At 48.3% G+C, this 19,945-nt stretch overlaps 1 protein-coding gene and 1 pseudogene across 1 annotated transcript in view; one reads left to right on the forward strand and one right to left on the reverse strand.

Annotated features, from left to right (window-relative positions):
* Window positions 1-983, reverse strand: part of CMIP (c-Maf inducing protein) — a 218,159-nt gene extending 217,176 nt beyond the window's left edge. The window contains exon 1 of the mRNA XM_006860139.1: window positions 620-983. Within this exon, the coding sequence (XP_006860201.1) occupies window positions 620-916 (297 nt within the window). The 5' untranslated portion in view covers window positions 917-983. The remainder of the gene's footprint in view (window positions 1-619) is intronic.
* Window positions 984-3,731: 2,748 nt separating this feature from the next.
* LOC102837680 lies at window positions 3,732-11,793 on the forward strand (annotated as a pseudogene).
* Window positions 11,794-19,945: the final 8,152 nt, after the last annotated feature.

The raw sequence follows: 19,945 nt of genomic DNA on the forward strand, positions 1-19,945 counted from the left end.
TTTCAGAAATATTATCAATGGTTTCTCTCCTGCCTCACCCAGTTGACCCAGTCTTAGCCAGCCATGGACTTAAAAACAATAACAAATTAAAACCGCCAGCAACAAAACACACGTACACACACATGCTGCCGCAGACAATGCAAGCCCAGATCTAGAAAGCGGCTTCCAACATCCAACTGGACCACCCCTGGTGCTGGGGGAGAGATTCCAGGACACCCTTGCCTGACCCCCTTCAGTTTCAAGCTCTCCAATGGGCGGATGAGCCATTCAGAAAGGGAAGCACGCAGTTCTGCCTGCGAGCCGAGCCGAGCCGGGGTGAGCCGAGAGTCGAGCCGAGCCGGGGCAAGAAAACAGAATCAAACCCGGGGACACCAAAGAAAGAGATTGGTTTCTGTAAATTCTTGGGGTTTGTAGGGTTCCCCCCACCCCACCCCGCCCTCACCCCCTTGGCTGTTTTGTTTTCCTCTCCAGCTCAGATCCAGAAAGGGAACCCCCCACCTCCACCAGGGCCCAGCTACGGCGCACCAGGGGTGGGGTTCCAGGGGTGCCCCCCCCCAGCTCAGGGTGCAGCGCAGGGGGCAGCCGGTGGGGGCGCCCCTCGGGCCGCGCGTCCACTCACCGTGGCGGACGCCAGGCTGTTGTCGGCCAGCGTTAGGTGGTGGGGCTCCCAGCGCCTCAGGAACTTGGAGGTGAGGATCTTGCTGAGAAAGGTCCGCGGGTGCCGGATGACACACACCTGGATGTCGCCCTCTTGCAGCAGTTTGTACCTCATGCCGTTGCACAACACCAGGGTCCGGCGGCACGGCACAGCGCCCATCTTCGTGCTTTCGGGGGCCGACATGTCGCCCCCCAGCAGTGGCTTGGTCTCTTCGATCTGCCTGGGATCGCCGCCGCCAGAGCTGCTGGTCAGATCCATGGCCTGGCCGGAGGGTGCGGGCGGGGGGCGGGGAAAGGGGGCTGTCCTGGGCGTCTGCGGCGGCGGGGCCCCCGGAGGCGATGGCCCGCACCCCCCCACCCCGGGAAGGTGGGGGGGTGTGGGGCTGGGGGCGCCTTGCAGTGGAGGGAGGCGGCCGGGCGGCGCTGGGTGCGGGCGGCCGGCTTCCTCCTAGTTGGTGGGGTGCATGCTCGCCGCGGGGGCTCGGACTCGGAGGGACTGACGGACAGAGGGACGGACGAGCGGGCGAAGGGGGGCCGGGGGCGCGGGAGGCGCAGGCGTGTCTCGGTGCGGCCGCCGCGCGCCTGTCCTTCGCCGGCCCGTGTGTACAGTACGTGTGTCTGTGCTTCCGTCCCGAGAGAGAGTGTGTCGGGCGGGGGCCGCGGCGGGGGGCGGGGGCCGGCTAGCTTGAGAGATTGCAGAAGCCGCTCGGTCGCGCAGCGATTGGTCCCCGCGGAGTCATGTGCCCGCCCCTCTGACGTCAATGGCGGCAACGGCGGCGGCTGCGGGTAGTGGAGCCACAGCCACCGAACCCCGTGCGGGTGGAGGCCGGGCCAGGAGGGCGGGCGGGTGCGGACCGGGCGGGCCGGCAGGAGGGCCGATCCCGGAGGAGGGGGTAGGCGGCGAGCCCCGACAGGCCCGGGGCAGGGCCGGGCCTGGAATGCGGGGGGCGGGGCGCTGGCTGACGTCACGCGCGCCGCGCCCCCGTCGGTGCCCAGACCTGTGTGGGCAGGGTGGCGGGGCTGGGGGGAGCGGGAGTCCAGAAGCCCCCTCCTCGGCCCCGGTGTCCACCTTATGAGGCCGGGGACCAACTGATGCCTGCCATCGAGAACGTCCCCTTAGCTCTCCGGGTTAATTTCGCTCACGGCACCCGCCTTCCTGGTTTGGGGCCTTGGGGTCCCCCCCAAGTGACCGCTCCCCCTTTATTCTCCTTGGATACACAGCCTCTGTGGGACCCTCCACGGATCCAGATACCAGAGGGCCTGCCTCCTCCACCCGAAGGATGAGGGTCTTTCACTGGGTCCCCACTCCCAGCACAGGGTTCCTATGAGAGCAAGGTTCGCACGCCTTTTGTGCCTGATCCTGCTCTGGTGTCATCACTACAAAGGGGGACGCCCCTTGTTCCCCTCGTTCCTGCGGGAGCGGCCCCTCAGCCACCTCAGCGCCTCAGCTGCCTCTCCCACACCCACACACTTTTGCAGTTCACACCGTCAAACCCCAGATTGTCCTTTTTGTTACATGAAAGTGTCACGCAATGAACCAAGGACCTTGTGAAGCGTGTGTTGAGGTGCATCCTTGACGCACTACGTCGGCCTTGTCCGCCATTTTCTCTCCCAACTACAGACAAGATGGAGCTGTCTCTCTCCCTGAGGAGACCGGGGTTGGGCCTGGGGTGGAAGGCAGGAAAGACTCTGGCCAGGCAGCCCAGGAGATGATCAGGAATGTTCTCCCCTTCAGGCCCTGGGGAAGAAGACTCCATGACGCTCCCACATATTTGGACAATTCCCTCAAGGTCTGAACAGAAATAGTCTTGGTGAAAATACCTAAAGCAAGAATGCGACAAACCTATGACCCCGCCTTGTGATATAGACACAGGCGCCAGCCTAACGTCACCAAGAAGCCCCTAGGCCAGTGAGAAGAGTAGTTAGGTCAGTTATTCAAACTTTTATTGAGCGCCTGCTGTATGCTGGTCTGAGACCAGGCGTACCTCAAAACCAAATCCACTGCTATCTAGTGAATACTGACTGGTAACCCCATGGCTGAGAGGAGAACTGCCCCACAGGGTTTCCAATGCTGTAAATGTTCATGGAGGCAGACATCTTTCTCCCATGCAGTAAATGGTGAGTTTGAACCACCGGCCTTTCATATAGCAGCTTAGCACTTTAACCACTGTGCCATGAAGATTCCTTTCCAGGTCAGGCACTGGGATAATAATAGTGTTGTTGTTAAGTGTCATCAAGCAGATTCTGACCCATAGCGACCCTGTATGGGGTTTCCAAGGAGCAGCTGGTGAGCTTGAACCACCAACCTTGCAGTCTGACGCATTAGGCCACAGCGCCACACCAGGACTCCTGGGATACTAATGGCACTTATTAAAGTAGCCACAGTGTCCGGGCACTTCCTGTGTCCCAAGTATTTTGCCTGCACACACTATTTTTTACCCCGGCAAAAAACCTTAAGAAGCAGCCCTGCCATCATTCCCTCTCTAGATGAGGGTACACAGACATCCAGAGACTTGCTCCTGGTCACTTAGTCAGGATTGGCTGGGATTTCCCTGAATCCAAAACCCATGGCTTAACCAGAAGGCATGAAACTCAGAGTCTAGAACAATGGAAAACAGACATAGACCAGACTCTAGGGAGGGAGGGAACTAAAGGACAGAGAAGAAGAACACTTAAGACCCTACTCTTAAAGTCTTTAGGGTAGTTTTCATCAAGTCAATTCCAACTCCTGACGATCCTATGTGTCAAAGGAGAACTGTGGTTTCAATGACTGGTAAGCCATCTATAGGTCTGCAGACCTTTCTTCTGAGGTACCTCTGGTGTACTCAAACCTCCAGCCTTTCAACCAACAGACAGAGGTGTGTTAACCCAGGGACTCCCAGAGGTCTCAGAGTTAGGTAAAGATGGAGAAAGCTACTCCAGGAAGGAAGCATGGAATAAACAAAGAAACGCAAAGAGGTGTGATGGCACAAGGCCTTTCTGGGAAACTGCGCAAGGTACTCTGGGGAGGCAGAACAGAGGCCTAAAAGATGAGCAGAGCTGAGCAGGGTACCCAAAATCCAGACCCAGGGACCATGAAGACTGTGCAGGGGAGTAACAAGTGGGTGGAATCTTCCGTAAGTCTCCTGAACAGCCTGGGGTGGGAGGTGGGGGGGGTGGGGAGAGTGTAGGGAGGAGACCCAGGCACCCAGGAGGGAGGGGAAATCTTGGAGTGACTGGAGCAGAGGCAGAGAAAGCAGCTGCTGACCAGTTCAGGGACGTCCCCTGGTCCCCTTCCCTTCATTCAGCACAACACTCCAGCAGGGGAAGGTGATTTTACAGGACACCTGCCTGTGATTAGTTCTTAAAAGGATCACTGCTCCCTTTCAGGACTATCCCAGACGTTCTCAGCCCAGCTTGGTACAGAGTTTGATTTGTAAACATCAAGTAGGAATATCATAATGATAATGACCAGCACTCAGCAAGAGCCATCTCTTCCTCCAGACCAGCCCAGAGGTGGGAGTTATGATCCACCCATCTGAAAAAAAAAAAAAAGAACTACCCATTCCTCCCACTCCATTCCTCCCATCAGGAGCTCTGGTAGCTTACTGGTTATGAACCGGGCTGAGAACCTTAAGGTCAGCAGTTCGAAACTACCAGCATGTTCCATGGGAGAAAGATGAGGCTGTCTGCTCCCGTAAAGATTTATAGCCTCAGAAACCCATTCAAGGTCACTACGAGTCGGATCGACTCCACGGCATACCCCCAACACCCATTCCTCCCACAGCCCTAGCTGAGCTCCATCATTCCTTGCAATGGAAACACAGAACTCAAAACACCATGCACACAGTTATGGAGTTTAATAGGGAACTTGACATAGTATAATGCAGGATCAGAAAATTCTCTGGACACAAGTCTTCCAGTCTACACAGCCTCTCCTCAGCCATGCCCACTGGCAGGCCTTCCTCTGTCCAGTCGATGGGACAGAGCTCTTTGAGGGCTGCTGATGAATGCTCACAGGACGCACCATCATTAGCCTCAGCCTGAACACACTGGGCTCTAGCTCAGTGGGTCAGCTAACCTATGTCCCCCAATAATGACCTAAAGATAGCCCATTCTGCAAGTCACTCAGCTCTACTTGTGAATCATACAACCCATTAGCATCTTCCCCCTACCTTCCCTTACTCACAGGACAAAGTTGTTTAGTGGGAGCTTTCAAAGACTAGTCCTGCTATGGCGCTTCAGGATAATGCACTGGACCACACGATTGGTTTGAGCTGCAATGTCGGTAGTTCAAACTCACCACCCACTCCTCAGAAACCCTAGGCAGGGTCACTATGAGTTGGAATGGACTCGACAGCAATTAACAACAACAACAATGGCTAAAAAAGGCATTAAATAATTCATTATATTACAGACCACCCCTTGCTTCTTCTAGCCATTGTCCCTTTCATGCCTAATGGATTAACTTTTCCCATAGCAATCACTTAAACTGAAAACACCCAGGAAATCTCATAAGCCAGCTACTTCATGCCTTTGTCTCCCTCCATTTTAGATGTGGCGATGGTGGTGGTGATGGTGTGCTGTGAAGTCGGTTCTGACTCATAGCGACCCTGTAAATCTTTATAGGAGTAGAAAGCCTCATTGTTGTCCTGCAGAACGGTTGGTAGTTTTAAACTGCTTACCTTGAGGTCAGCAGCGCAACTCATAACAACTATGCCATTGCCCCACCCTGTCAACCTAATGGAGTCTTGGTGTGGCGCTGTGGGATAAAACAGTGGACCACAAGGTTGGTTTGAACCACAAGATTGGCAGTTAAAACTCACCAGCTACCCCTTGGAAACCCTGGACAGGGTCACTGTAAATCGGAATCGACTCGCCAGCACTTAACAACAACATCAATCAAGTACTATGGAGACAATCATGTGCTAAATGATTTTGCTATGAAAAATCTTCTGTACCTGTTCGGCTGTGGGCATCTACATCCATAAGCAAAGTCCAGGCCAGAGGAAGCCATCAAAATTGCAGTATTTAAACCAGCTCCAACATCTCTCTTGATTAGGTCGAGTTTGGGTCAATTCAGCTCTAGCAATTCTAGCTAGGTCAAATGGGAACCAGCTGCAAGTTGGGGTCCACATACACCCCCTTGCACGTTAGACCAGCTGCCCTCTCAGCAAGATCTCTTTCAGTGTTAACCTCCATAATGGACTAGGTTGATGGTCATAGGCTTAGGAGTTCACATTATTCCTTAAACTCCAAACCAGCCAGCCTTTCCTCTTCTCTCAACTCATTTCTTCATTGTTGCATTCTCCCCAACTTCCACTCATCAAGTGGACCCACGTGGTGACCAGAGATCATACTAGGCTGTCTACTCCCTGGCTGCCTGCTACTTGCAGTGTGTTAGAATAAGATTCTTCTGTTGGGCACAGACTTTCCCTGCCTCAGTGTGTTTAATAGCAAACCACTTGCTGGAAATTCAAAATGCCAGTCATTTTTCTTTCTGTAGGTCTCTCCTTTACATACACATCTCCCATTCTCTCAGCAGTTCTAGGCAGGGTTCAGGTTTCCACCTAAACTTCTTACACTCCAAAGGCCTAAAACAAGCCTTTTTATTGTAGGCAATTTCTAACTCTTCCTAGCATATACAACCACGCATAGACTGAAGACAGACTTACAGGCTCTCTGTAATCAGGATATTCAATAACCATTCCCACCACGCACAAGCACATGGTCTTGCGCCTCTGGCTGGCAGCGTGAATCAAGTAGGCCCTGGTCACTACTGTTTACCCCACGGCTTTTGCCCAGATGACTCCAGTAACACTATTATATTTCTTACATTCCCTTCAGCCACTAGCAAACAATTGCCAAAGTAACCATCTTCAGAATCACAAATTTAACTTCCCATGCCCCTTTGTCCTTTCTCTCACCAAACCCCCAAACTTTCACAAGTCTGGAGCCATTGCAATAAATCCCACTCCTGACACCAACCACAAAAATGAACCAACCATTCCTCTCACAGCCCCATCGACTCAGCTGAGTTCAGTAATTCCTTGCAATGGCCACACACAACTCACACCATGCACACAGCTGTGGGGTTTACTAGGGAATTAACAGGTTACAATGCGGGATCAGAAAATGCTCAGGGCACAGTTTTTCCAGTCAGGACAGCCATGCCCGCAGGCAGACCTCCCTCTGCCCAGGCAATGATCCGGGGCTCTTTTAGGGCTGCTGAGACATCCCACCCCACCCCACTATAAGCCTCAGCCTAAACACACTCAGCTCTAGCTCTGTGGGTCAACAAACCTAGCTTCCCCAATTAAGTGCCCAAAGTCACTCGGTTTTACTTGTTCTGTGGGCGAGGAAGTCCCACCGCCCTGGCTCTGATGCTGCTGCTTCTTCTCCTTTGCCATTCCTCCAACAGCACAGTTTTCTGTCCCAGGGTCAAGGAGGTTCAATGCATAAGAACCCCCGCCACAGGACACACCCCACGCGGATATCTGCTTCTCCCATTCCACTTTGGTCTCTGAGCTGGCTCATTTTATACCCAATCCTCTCATTAGAGTTCCAAATGTTGACTATGACAATCGTGCCAACAATCACTCCCGGGTCAATCACATAATATATCAGCATCGTTCCCCATCTTCTCTTACCCAGGCTTACAAGAAAGACGTTGCTTGGTGGGAGTTTACAAAGACTACGGCTAGAAGAGACAATAAGTCATTCATTACATCACATCATCTTAGGGTGAGGAAGTTAAGCTCAGAGGGACTCAGACAACTATGGGTATCTAGCCAAGATTTGAACCTGAACATTTTTTTTAGAACTTTGGATTTCACATTTTCTCCATCATTTGGGGATTTTAATATCTTCCTTTGTGATATTTTCCTGAGCAGGCACTCAGGAAGCAATTATTGAAGTCAGTGGATACCATCTGAGCATTTCTTAATTTTAGCTTGGAATCAACACATTATCTTGGAACCCCCAAGATAGTGCAGCTAGAGGTTTTTGGAGGCAGAACCTTAGAGCGTTGGGTTCACCTCAGATCCTGCTCCATGCTTACACAGTAGGTACCCAATAGAAAGGTTCTGATTGATCATCCTACTCACCTATTCCCTGTTATAATGTGCTGTTGGGTCTGTTCCAACTCATAGCAAGTCCATGTACAACAGAACAGAATTCTGCCCGACCCTAAACCATTCTCATCATCATTGCTGTTTGAACCTGTTATTGCAGCCACGGTGTCGATCCATTTTGTTGGTCTTCCTGTTTTGGGGTGATCCTCTATTTTATCCAGTATACTGGCCTTCTCCAGGGACTGGTCCCTCCTGATAACATGGCCACAGTCTGGAAGATGAAGTCTTGGCATTCTCACTTCTTAAGTGGTATTCAGGCTATACTTCTTCCGTGACAGATTGGTCCCTTATTCTGGGAGTCCACGTTATATTCAGTATTCATTGCCAACACTGTAATTCAAATGCATCAGTTCTTTCTTGGTATTCCTTATTTACTTGCTCCCTGTTATTGTGGTTAACTGCTGTCGAGTCAGTTCTGACTCAGAGACCCTGTAAAGGGTTTCAGAAGAGCGACTGGTGGGTTTGAACCACTGACCATGTGGTTAGGCAGTCTGGTTTTCATCCTCCAGCACCACACCAGGATTCCTCCCTATAGTATTTAGGAAAGTGTCAGCTGTAGGACCAGGTCAACAGGCCAGGATGGGTGGAGGTGGGATGGCATTGGATGGGAGAAAACTTAATGCACTCTGTAATGATCAAAAACCTAGCCTTGTAGACTGGGTCACATGTAACCTCCTGCCTCCCGCTCTCCCGTTCCTGACCTATAAACGAATCTGAGCCCAGCTACCAGATCCCATCCAAATTTCACCCCCTGCAGCTCCTCAAGCTGGAGTTCATCAAGTTTTCATGGGTGAGTCATGTGCCCAAGTCATCTTTGATGCCACAGGAATCCAGACCTACCAAAGAACCAGCCAGGCTTCTTAAAGCTCATCCTCCTAAACAGAACTTGAGAGTTTACCAAGCAGAAGGAAGGACACAAAAACTCACACCTGTCACTCCCCTCAGTGTCCCATAGGCCAGTTCACCAACCTAAGCTCACCAGACAGCCTGCCGTTCTCTGCAGCCTTTGCTGACAGAACCTCCTTGTTGAAGGCAAGCCCAAGGACTACATTCTGCTCTTCCCTACTCATTCAAACCACCACTGCTAGTTCAGCAGCTCAGTAGGCTCACCCCTGGGTCACATTGGTGGGGGACTTACTATGTGTCAGGCTTAGTGCTAAGAGCTGGGGAAACCTCAGGGACCAGGACAGAGCCCTTGACTTCCTGAGCCTTTGACTTTATGAGCTCGGTCTCAAGTGCCAGTTCTCTGAAGACCTTCCTGAAGACTCAGAGATAGACATACTACCCTAACTGCTCAGAGAGGAACTGGATGAATGGGCAAGGTCCTGGTGGCAAGCAAGGTCCTAGGCCACAGCCTAAACACACTCAGCTCTAGCTCTGTGAAGAACGTGAAGGCACCCAGCTCTCCAAGCAAGTCTCCAGCCCAAAGTCACAGTTTGACTTGCATCATGGGAAACCTACCACTCTGTCTCCTGCTCTGTCCTCTGGTATCACAGCTTTCTGTTGAGGAGGTTCAGCACAAAAGGATCTCTGCCAAAGGGTGCACTCTAAACCTAGACTTATTCTATGAGAGTAAAACCACCTTCTTCTGCTTCTGAGATGCTCGTTTTATACCCAGTAGGATGGAAACTTTGACCAGTCCCTTCATGAGATTTTCAAGTGTTTACAATCACAATCCTGTTAACAAACACTCACAAGTGGATCATCTAATCCATCAGCATCTTCACCAATCTTCTCCTACCTTGACTTATAAGGAAAAAAAGCCATAGAGCTGATGGTCAGATCGTGGAGAGGCCCAGCTAAGTCCCTTCCAGCAGCCCTGCCCTGAGGCTAAGCTCTCCTTCTTCCTTGGGTGGTCTCCAAATATCCTCACCAACCTTTGCAAAACTCTCTCTTTGCTCCATCAGACTGTAGACTCCAAGCGGATAACAGTCATTCCCACTTAACTTGTCTGTATCCAGTGGTGTGCTGGTTCTATTTTTAACAGTCAGCTTGTGGCGGGGTCGGGAGGAAAAAACCTTGATTTACAATTGCTACCTTGGAATCTATACAGGGTCAGAATGGGCTCAACAGCACTCAACAACAAGAAGCCTTGGGGTTGTGGTGTGGTGTGGCGCTGTGGGTCAATGCATCAGACTGCAGAGCCAATTGAACTCCAACGTCAGCAGTTCAAGCTCACCAGCTGATCCTTGGAAATCCTATACAGGGTCGCTATGGATTGGAATTTTTTCGACAGTACTTAACAACAACACCTCGGCCTACTTAAGCCACCAACACGTATCGATGAGCACAAGTGCCTGCTGATGATTGTTACCAGCACTGGAGAGACACACTGCAGGGCACATGAACAGTTCCATGCTAGAATCCATCCCTTCATGCAGGAAGTCTGGATTGGATTCTGACCCATGCACCTCATGTACACCCATCACCTGAATGTCAGGGGAGGCTTGCATGAGCTATGATGCTAAACAGGTTTCAAGGAAACTAGAAAAAAAGGCCTGGTGACCTGCTTGTGGAAATTAACCAATGAAAAAGTGAGGGTCCCCACAATGCTCATGGGGACAGCATAGGCTGAGGCAGCATTCTCTTCCATGGGATATAGGGTCACCCTGAATTGGGGCTAACTCGATGGCAGCCAACAACAACATACTCAAGATAGCTGTCCCCCCAGAGCTCACAGTCAACTGGGGAAGCCAGCCCTCCCTCCAAAAACCATACCACAAATTGTTTAAAACTGCAGAGAAAGGGACCCCTCGCACTTCCTCATACCCTTGTGCATCTCCTCGGTGGATTTCCGATAAAGTGGGGCTCAAAAGAGTCTCTTCCCTGGAGTCAGGCAGATTAAATGAGATCAGTGTGATCTCAGAGTACTTTCAAGGGCCGTGAGCTATCTCACACCGTTACCATTTTTAGAACCCATATTTAAATATGATAGGCCTTACCAACACTCTGTTTCCTCAAGTCCGCATACTGCCTGAATCCTTCCCGTTCCCCTAACAGCTGGCAGTGTAGACACACAAGACACTGGATGGCACTTCACCTCAACACAACTGACGTTTGGGGCTGGAGACTCTTCTGTGTTGAGGGCTGCCCTGTGCTTGTAGGAGACTGAACAGTGTCCTTGGCCTCTTCCCACTACATGCCAGGCATCCTGTGAATTGTGACAACCAAAATGGGAGGAGGAAATGCACAATGGCGCCAGTGGAAAACCTTAGCTGCAGCCTCCCCCACCGAAAGTGATATCAACGAGAAGAAGCATTTACTTTTTTTTTTAGAAACCCAGGTTCATGTGACTTGACCACTGACCACCAGTGTAGCTCTCGGGTTCATGTTGCCTTGTCTACCACAAGCATCTGAAGAACGTTTTCCTGACAGATCTCAACAGTACACAGGATGCTTTCTCAGATCACAATCATCTGAAACCTCACACACACACACACACACACACACACACACACACACAAATATAGTACACCTACTGCCAAACCCATTCTAACTCATAATGGCCCTATATTAGACAGATTAGGGCAGCTTCTTAGGGTTTCTGAAACTGTAAATCCTTATGGGAGCAGGCAGCTTCATCTTTCTCCCACAGAGCAGTTGGGGGATTTGAACCTCAAACTTGTGGTTAACAGGCCAGCACCACCAGGATTCCTTGGAACCTCACAAGTGCCAACAACTTCCCATGGATTCCACAGTGTTGTTTGGCGCGTCCACAAGGGTATAACACTACTTGGGAAGCCTCAGATCTGGCCACTGATTGTGGAAAGGTGATGAGAAGATGGACTGAAAGGATGATGACCTTGAGGGCTCATTGGGGCTTCCAGAGGAGGAGATCCAACTTGATAACCTGACAGAGCCGAACACTGCCCACAGCAAATGGGTTTCCACCCTCACCATTGAAGATGGGAATGTGGATACTCAGAGGCCAAAGCAAAAGAGGAAGAACTTCAGGGACAGTGATGAGATCATCTTCTCGGAGGAGCTGGGTCCCTCAGTTGGTCGTTTCCGGAATACACTGTAAACTGTGTGGTCTCAGTCATGAAGTGAGCAGGGGGGCCTGGAAAAATCAGGAAGCTGGCACCTGCAGAATTATGTCTTCAGTGCAGAGCTCTAGGAAGGCCTGCCACCTCCTCCACAACACACATCCATGGAAGACAACCTTCACAAGTAGCTTCTCCATGCTATATCAGAACCTCCCTTAATGGGAACGTGAGACTGGACATGAACCCAACAACCAACCTTGCAATTTATAATCCTGAAGGTTCACATGAACCCAAAAAGAAGAAATACATAGGGGGTTAGGCAGAGCAAGAAGCCCACCCCTTCCTTACTGGTTTAATATTATTGATCACAGAGAAGGGTGGGAGTGGGTGGGAATCAAGTGGAAGGGTGATGAGGCAGCTAATGAACTAGGGATAAAATTTTCCACATGAAGTGAAGTGTCATCTTTCAGAATGTCTCCTAGGGTCCTGGTGGTGGTGGTGGTGTGCCATCAGTTCTGACTCATAGTGACCCTGTATAGGGTTTCCAAGGGTGTAAATCTTTCTCCTGAGAAGCAGCTGGTAGATTAGAGCTGCTGAGTTTTGGGTTAGCAGCCAAATTCATAACCTGGGTCCCTAGCCGTGTAATATTAAAACTGGAAGTAGAATTGAAATATCCCATAAAAACATGTCTTTATTTTCATCTTGTCTAGATGGTCTGCTGAAAAGATATGGGGAAACGATTCTTATGATTCAATAGTAAGTAATTGTTATCATGACTAATTGTGACTATCCCAATTGTAAAGGTAGAGGTTTTATAAGAAAAATGGGGGAGTAACTAATCTTACAGTCCAGAAACAGAGGACCCTAAAATCATCAAGGGAGAAGAGCACAAGTGGAATGTGGGACCCTATCCAGAGAAGCAGAGACACCAGAGATTGAGGCAGAGATGGAGACACACAGAGAGGGGGCAACTGAGGACTCTAAATTCATGGAAAGAGAGAGACTCAGAGCTGGCAGCCAGGAAGCAGATTTGCAGAATGTGCCCTTTGGTGGTATAAATTATTATATATGCCTGAGTGTTTTTAAAAAACAAAAGCGCTAAAATGAATAGAGAGAAATACTGTTAACTAATAGTACATGACATAGTGATTACGAATCGGGCTGCTAATCTCACTGTCAGCAGTTTGAAACGACCAGCTGTTTCACCAGAGAAAGATGAGGCTGTCTGGTCCCATAAAGATTTACAGCCTTGGAAACCCTGTACAGGGTCACTATGAGTCGGAATCGACTCCACGGCACATAACAACAACAATGGTACATGGAGGGGATTATAATCATAGTAATGCAAGTATATGATTTGTTGAATATAAAACTGATGATCTGCCATGCAAACTTTCACTCAATTCACAATAAAAACTTAAAAAAACAAAACAGGGCTGAGTTCAACCATGTTCTACAGACTCCCGTTGAACTGAAGATGAGAGAGAAAAGAGGAAGGGCTGGTTGGTCCAAAGTGTGATGAGACCTGGGGACACCTGACCCTATGGACAAGGACATAGCCACAGATGGCCTAGAGCTGAGCATGAAGCATCCAGCTGATATGAAGTGAAGGAGTCACAATAAGAACATCCAAACTTGCAGATAGTACCCATTTGACCTACCCTCGATGGCTTTATAATCAGAATTCAACTAGAGGAAGATTAAAAAAAAGAACAAAATAATTTTTTATAAAAGAAATAAGGGTAAATTGCTACAATTTGATGAACTTGAACTATACTCATGTAGGTAGTAGCTCTAAATACCAAGAGAGAGGGAAGGAGTCTTCAAATCAAGTATCAATGCTATCCCCTCTGTATACAGGGTAGTTAGGGACCGGCAACTTAGACACTGGCTACTTAAAATGAGGGGGCGATAAAGATACAAAGTGACTGGCTTACAAGGTTTCCAGGGGAAGTTTAGTTTAATAGTGTGTGGGGGGAAAAGAGTCCCCACTGAATAGTTCTCATCTTGTCCAGATGGATCTGGTTAAAAGAGATGGGAATAAGATTCTTATGATTCAATAGTGAGTAATTGTTATCATGACTAATTGTGACTGTCATAATTTATAAAGGTAGAAGTTTTGTAACAAAAATGGGGGAGTAACTAATCTTACAGTCCAGAAACAAAGGACCCTAAGATCATCAAAGGAGAAGAGCGCAAGCAGAATATGAGACCTTATCCAGAGAAGCAGCAACACCAGAGATGGGGTCATGGAGAGAGGGAGCAGCTGAGGACTCTAGATTCATGGGAAGAGAGGGACTAAGAGATGGCGGCCAGAAGGTAGACTTGTAGAATGTGCCCTTTGGTGGTATAAATTATTATGTATGCCTGAGTGTACAAAAGAAAAAAAAAAGAGCTAAAGTGAATACAGAGAAATACTATTAACTGATGGTTCATGGAGGGGATTATAATCATTGTAATGAAACAAGGTGTGTGATTTGTTGAATGTAAAACTGATGATCTGCCCTGTAAACTTTCACTCAATCCACAATTAAAAACCTTTAAAAAAAAAAAAAAGTGTCTTTAGTAGGTGGTTCATATCTAAGTGGACTTTAAGACGTTTGTGGAATAATTCCAATATCTTTATGTTCCATGTTTCCACAAACTTTTTGAATCCTCCCTGTACATTCTTTTGAATCAACTGGCCTGGTTCTTTCCAAGATATTCCATTACTTTCTTTTTCTTCTCTCCCTCGTTCTCAGATCATTTTGGGGTTACAACAGCCCCACCAGTCTTGCGGATCCAGCAGGCTCATTTACCTTTACTATCCTTGCTAGTTTCAGGCAGCAGAAGGTTGCCATGAATTTCAGGCTGATCTGAAAGAGGATTTAGAACTCTCCAGTTAAGTCAACTCCAGCACGTTTTCCTGCTGTCATGGTTTTGACATTCAGTTGTTAAGCTTTTCTCTTTTGTCCTTTCTGTTGGAAGGGGAACATTCTGATTTCTCTTTGTAACCAGCGCCGCAGACACAGGTGGATCGTTTTTTAAACGTGCAGTATTGTTTGAACTTTACCTGTTTTTCTTGTTAAACCTGAGCACTCCAGTAGCCGAAATTTCTCGTTTCATTTCACAGTACTTTCCTCTGCTCCCCTGAGCACGACTTTCTTTTCCAGGTGTGTTCTGTGTGTGTGGTGGGGGAAGGGGGAGCATTCTTTAAAGGATATGACTAGGTAGGTAGGGCAATTCAAATTTAAAAGGAACGTTTTCACGTCCTAGTTGGGAGGCTCCTTCCTGCCTAGACCGAGAGTTCCAAACGTTTATTGGAACGCCAGGACTAGCCCTGGCTACAAACCCAGGAGAAGAAGGTGGGAAACGTTGACATGAACTTCTACATAGATTGTACATTTGAGTAACCGGCTTTTCTCACCTCCTGTGTAGCTCTGTGCTTGTAACCTTCTCTTACACTGTAAATTAAGCATAACTTTTATGTTAAAAGATGTCTTCAAATGTAAGGGGACTTCAAAGCATTCCTGGAAAAATCCCATTACATTTCAATTTCATTTTCCACAAACTTTTTGAAGCCACCACAAATCACCCACTGACCCCTGGAGGGTTGATAGGAAAATGCATTTCCCCTCCCTCCATGCTCACCACCCCCACCAACAACTGCTATAGGCCACCCCTCCGCAGCCATCCTGTGACCAGGGTTTAGGGGACATGGCCTTGTTCCTGGCTGTGTGGTGGCATGTTCCTCTAGACCACGGTTCCCAGGTGCTAGGAGCAAATTCACAATCAGTGTCATGATACTGCCAGGGAACATGGGAAGTCACAGGATGGAATCAGATGCCACTGCACTGTAGGGTAAACACTGGACTGCTAAACACAAGGTTAGAAGTTCAAACCCACCAGTTGTTTTATGGGCGAAAGATAAGGCTTTCTGCTCCCATGAAGACTGACAGCCTCGGACACTGTATGAGGTCACGACGGCAGTGGCTTGGTTTAGATGTTAGTCTGTCAGTCTTATGTCTGAAGCCCATTTGATGGTAGGAGGCCACACGTGTGATAAAAAGGTCCCGTGCAAAAAGCAGACGATAAAATGTCTTGTTCTGGAATGATCCCAACTCTGTGGCTACCTGTGGCACTATTCTTCCTGGGGAATTCTCTGGAAGCCCTATCTTAAAACTCTTTTCTCAAAATCACATCATCCAGGAGAGTATTGAAGAAGCTCACTCCTAACAGCCATCCGACACCAGTATACTCTCGGGACCGATGGCATTTCACGTACCAAGCAAATCATAAGAGGCCGGATTCTCCCGGTAGGAGAGGAGTTTGTGTTTTCACGTGGTTGGACGTCGCCCTGCCTGTCCTCCCTGGCGGAGACTGGACCGACTGTAATATTACAGTACGGGTCACTGCTCTGCTCCTCTATTTTCAGGGAGCAAAGGAGGGCAGGGAGGGGCATGAGGTACACCCTCTCCACCAAGCTTTCTCACTTTCACCAAATAATTGAGTCTGAGGTTGTTGGAAAAGGATCACAGAGGATTGAGCAAGGGCTACAGAGAGCTGAGCATTTTTCTGGAACAAATTACTCACACTCAGAGACTGATTGAATGTTTGATCGACTTACATACACACACCAATATCTTAATAGGGGTTATGTCTACAATGGTGGGATTACAGGTAGATTTACTTTTACCCCTTTACCTTTTTAAAGGAACATTATAAAGGTATAATTTATAAATAATAAAATACAACTATAAGGAATCCTGGTGTGGTGCTGTAGGGTAAGCACTGAAACACAGGGTGGGATTGAAGTACAAGGTGGTTACTCCTCAGAAACCCTACACAGGGTGGCTATGAGTCGAAACCGACTTGACAGCACTTAACAACAACAACAACTGCAATGAATCCTGGTGTGGTGCTTTAGGATAAGCACTGAACTGTTAGCTACAGCCACTCCCAGGAAACCTTATACAGGGTCACCATAAGTCTGTGATCTTTCGCAATGGATCCACTCCCAGTCCAAGCTAAGCCCTTATCTGCTTTCTGTCGTAATTAGATAGTTAGACTTTTTCTTTCACTTCACAGAAATAGAATCAAAAGGTATATACTTTAGGTATGTAGTGTTTTGAATCTGACTTCTTTGACGCAAATCATGGTTTCTGAGGTTTTTCCATATTGGTGTCTGTCTCATTACTCTGTGTGTTTCTGACCAACATACCCATCTCATCACCTGTCAGTCAGCTTGCTGTTCTGTGGGGGACTTGTGTGTGGCTATGATGCTGAAAGCTATGCCAGTGGTATTTGAAATACCAGCACAGTCATCCCAGTGGACAGATTTCAGTGGAGCTTCAAAACTAAGAAGGAAAAACGGAACATCTACTTACAAAAATTGTTGTTTTTAAGTGCCTTCAAGTTGGTTCTGACTCATAATAATCCTGTATCGGGTTCCCAAGGAGCAGCTGGTGAGTTTGAACCATCGACCTTTTAGTTCAAACTGGCCTTGTGGTCCAGCTCATTCTTTTGCAGTGCCACACCAGGACTTCCAATAACTAGTCAGTGAAAACCGTATGGATCATGGCAGGATACTGTTCCATATATGACAGAGGATACATCCCCAAGATTGAAAGGCACCCCAAATATAGGAAGCCCATAGCAATGACCTCAAATTCTCCATCAATTGTAAAACGGTATCGTGCCAGTCAGCATTGTTCTCTCAAATGTTGCGTCACCGAGAGGCAACTCAAAAATAACTATAACAGTACAAGGCGGGTGCCACATGTTCATGAGAAAACGGAATGAAAAGACCATGGATTTTTTTCATTATATACCCTTATGTATTCTGGTGTGGCGCTGTAGGACAAGCACTGAACTGCCTAACTCAAGGCTGGCTGTTCAAACCCACCAGTTGCTTCTTGGAAACCCTATACAGGGTCACTATAAGTGTGACTTCCTCAAACTTAACACCACCACCAACAACGTAGATACATTACTTGAATATTGTTAGTGTTAAGTGCCATCGAGTCAGTTCGAACTCATAGCGACCCTGTGTAGGGTTTCTGAGGAGAGGCTGATGAGTTTGAACTGCCAACCTTTTGGCTCAAACCGACTGCGTGGTCCAATGCATTCATTATCCTGTAGTGCCACACCAGAACCCCACTTGGCTATTACAGAGATTCATTTCATGGGTATACCATTGTTGTTGTTGTTGTTGTTGTTGTTGTTGTTAAGTGCCGTCAAGTCGGTTCTGACCCATAGCGACCCTGTACAGGGTTTCCGAGGGTGTAAATCTTTACGGGAGTAGAAAGCCTCATCTTTCTCCCGCGAAGCAGCTGGTAGTTTCGAACCGCTGACCTTAAGGTTTGCAGCCCGATTCATAACCACTACGCTACCAGAGCTCCTTTCCATTATGGGTGAAATTTGTACTTCTTTTACCCCTACCCCAAATTTTCTACAACGAGTATGTATTGTTTTCTAAATATCAGAATAAAAGCAAAGATAAATGCCACGTATTTTTCAAAATTCACAGGACTTTATGAATAGTCCAAAAGCAGGTTTGCTGTGGACTGCCTAACCCAGCCACCCAGAGAACCGAAGGCCACGGATCATGTTTTTAAAAATAAAAACCACTGTATTTGTTCAGATTAATTGCTTCTCTGTTCCATACCAGTCTTTGCAGGGAAGCAGCTCAAATTGACCAATTTAAATGTGACCTCCTTTCTTTCTCCTCCATCCGCTCTGTGTCAGTTGCTAAGAAGCAAAGAAAAGAAGGGATCTGGGGAAAATGTGTTGTTACTTGTGTGGAATACACACAGTTCTTCCAACACTCACCAGCACCCGTGTTTGCTGGCCCCTCCAGACAACCCGTGGGACTGGCAGATGTGATGGTGTCACCCCATTTTGCAGATTGAGAAGCTGAGGCCTAGAAAGGTCAAAAAGTTTGTCTAAGAACATGGGGGACGACAAACGGAGACTCTAGATTAGGATGGCAAAGGGGGTCAAAACCCTGAACTTTAAATCTGAATCCCAGCTCTGTGCCTTACTAGCTGAGTTATAAGTTAACCAACTGTCTGAACCTCAGTCTCTTCTGAGAAACAGAGTGCATTTCCATACTCACTCCCTCCCCCACCCAAGAGAGGCTGAGTCTATTTAAATGAGATGTAAATGCTCATCATAAGGGTTCTGGGAACAGTCAGTGCTCAGTCAGTGAAATGGTTTCTCAAACCCACCTCTCTTCTCTTTCTTCAACGGCAGTATGAAACTGGAACTGATTCCAGCCAGCCTGGACTGGAGGAAGAGGAGGGGTCATTTTCTAGTAGCTCTGGGGAGCAGGGGCTCTGAGATACAGAGCAGTGTGGAGGAAGCAGCCCACAGCACTGAGATGTGTTAACCAAGACTCCTGGCCTACAGCAGGAACCAATCAGAGAAGTGTACTCAGAGAGCAGAAATGGACTATGGGACTGCAAGGGCCTGAAACTGGGAGCAACAAGGACCAGAGGACTTCCCTCTGCTCTGTGTGTCTGCTTCTCTCTGTGTCATCCTTTCCCTGCACACTGACTTCCTCTCTGTGTGGCCTCCTTGTGACACTCAAGATCAGCCGGGACCCAATGATTATCTCCAGAACCAGTTCCCACAGAAGGACCTGGTTGGCCCAGGTTGGGCCTAATGTCCACCCAAGCCAGTGTCCAAGTCAAGTTGTACAAATGTGGTTGTTGGCATCTGACTCCTAGAGATGGGAAGGATGGCCAAGAGGGTCATTGTGAGCTGGACAGGCCCCCCAAGAACTATGTTGTGCTCCCCCTCCCTTGTGCATTTCTTCATTTCATTAATAATAAGACCTATGGGCACTGGTGTGGCACTGTAAGACCCTGTGTAGGGTCGCTATGAGTCAGAACCAATTCAATGGCACCTAACAACAATAAGAAAGGTCTTATCAGAGTCCTAGGAGGTACAAGTAGTTAAGCACTTGACTACTAGCCAAAAATCTGGAGTATCAAACCCACCAGGGGGTGCCTTGGTGATTTGCTTCTTAAATGGCACAGCCTTGTAAATCCTACAGAGCAGTTGTATTCGGTGTACATAGGGTTGGCATGAGTTGAAATCGACTTGCTGGCAACTTCACAATAGCAGCAAGGGTCTTATCTAGCCTTGGCCTGAGACCACCAGGGACCATGACCTATGGCTTCATTACCTCTTCCCCCCAAACTGGAC

The sequence above is a fragment of the Chrysochloris asiatica genome, unplaced genomic scaffold, assembly GCF_000296735.1.
Source record: "Chrysochloris asiatica unplaced genomic scaffold, ChrAsi1.0 scaffold00037, whole genome shotgun sequence".
Classification (NCBI taxonomy): Eukaryota; Metazoa; Chordata; class Mammalia; order Afrosoricida; family Chrysochloridae; genus Chrysochloris; species Chrysochloris asiatica.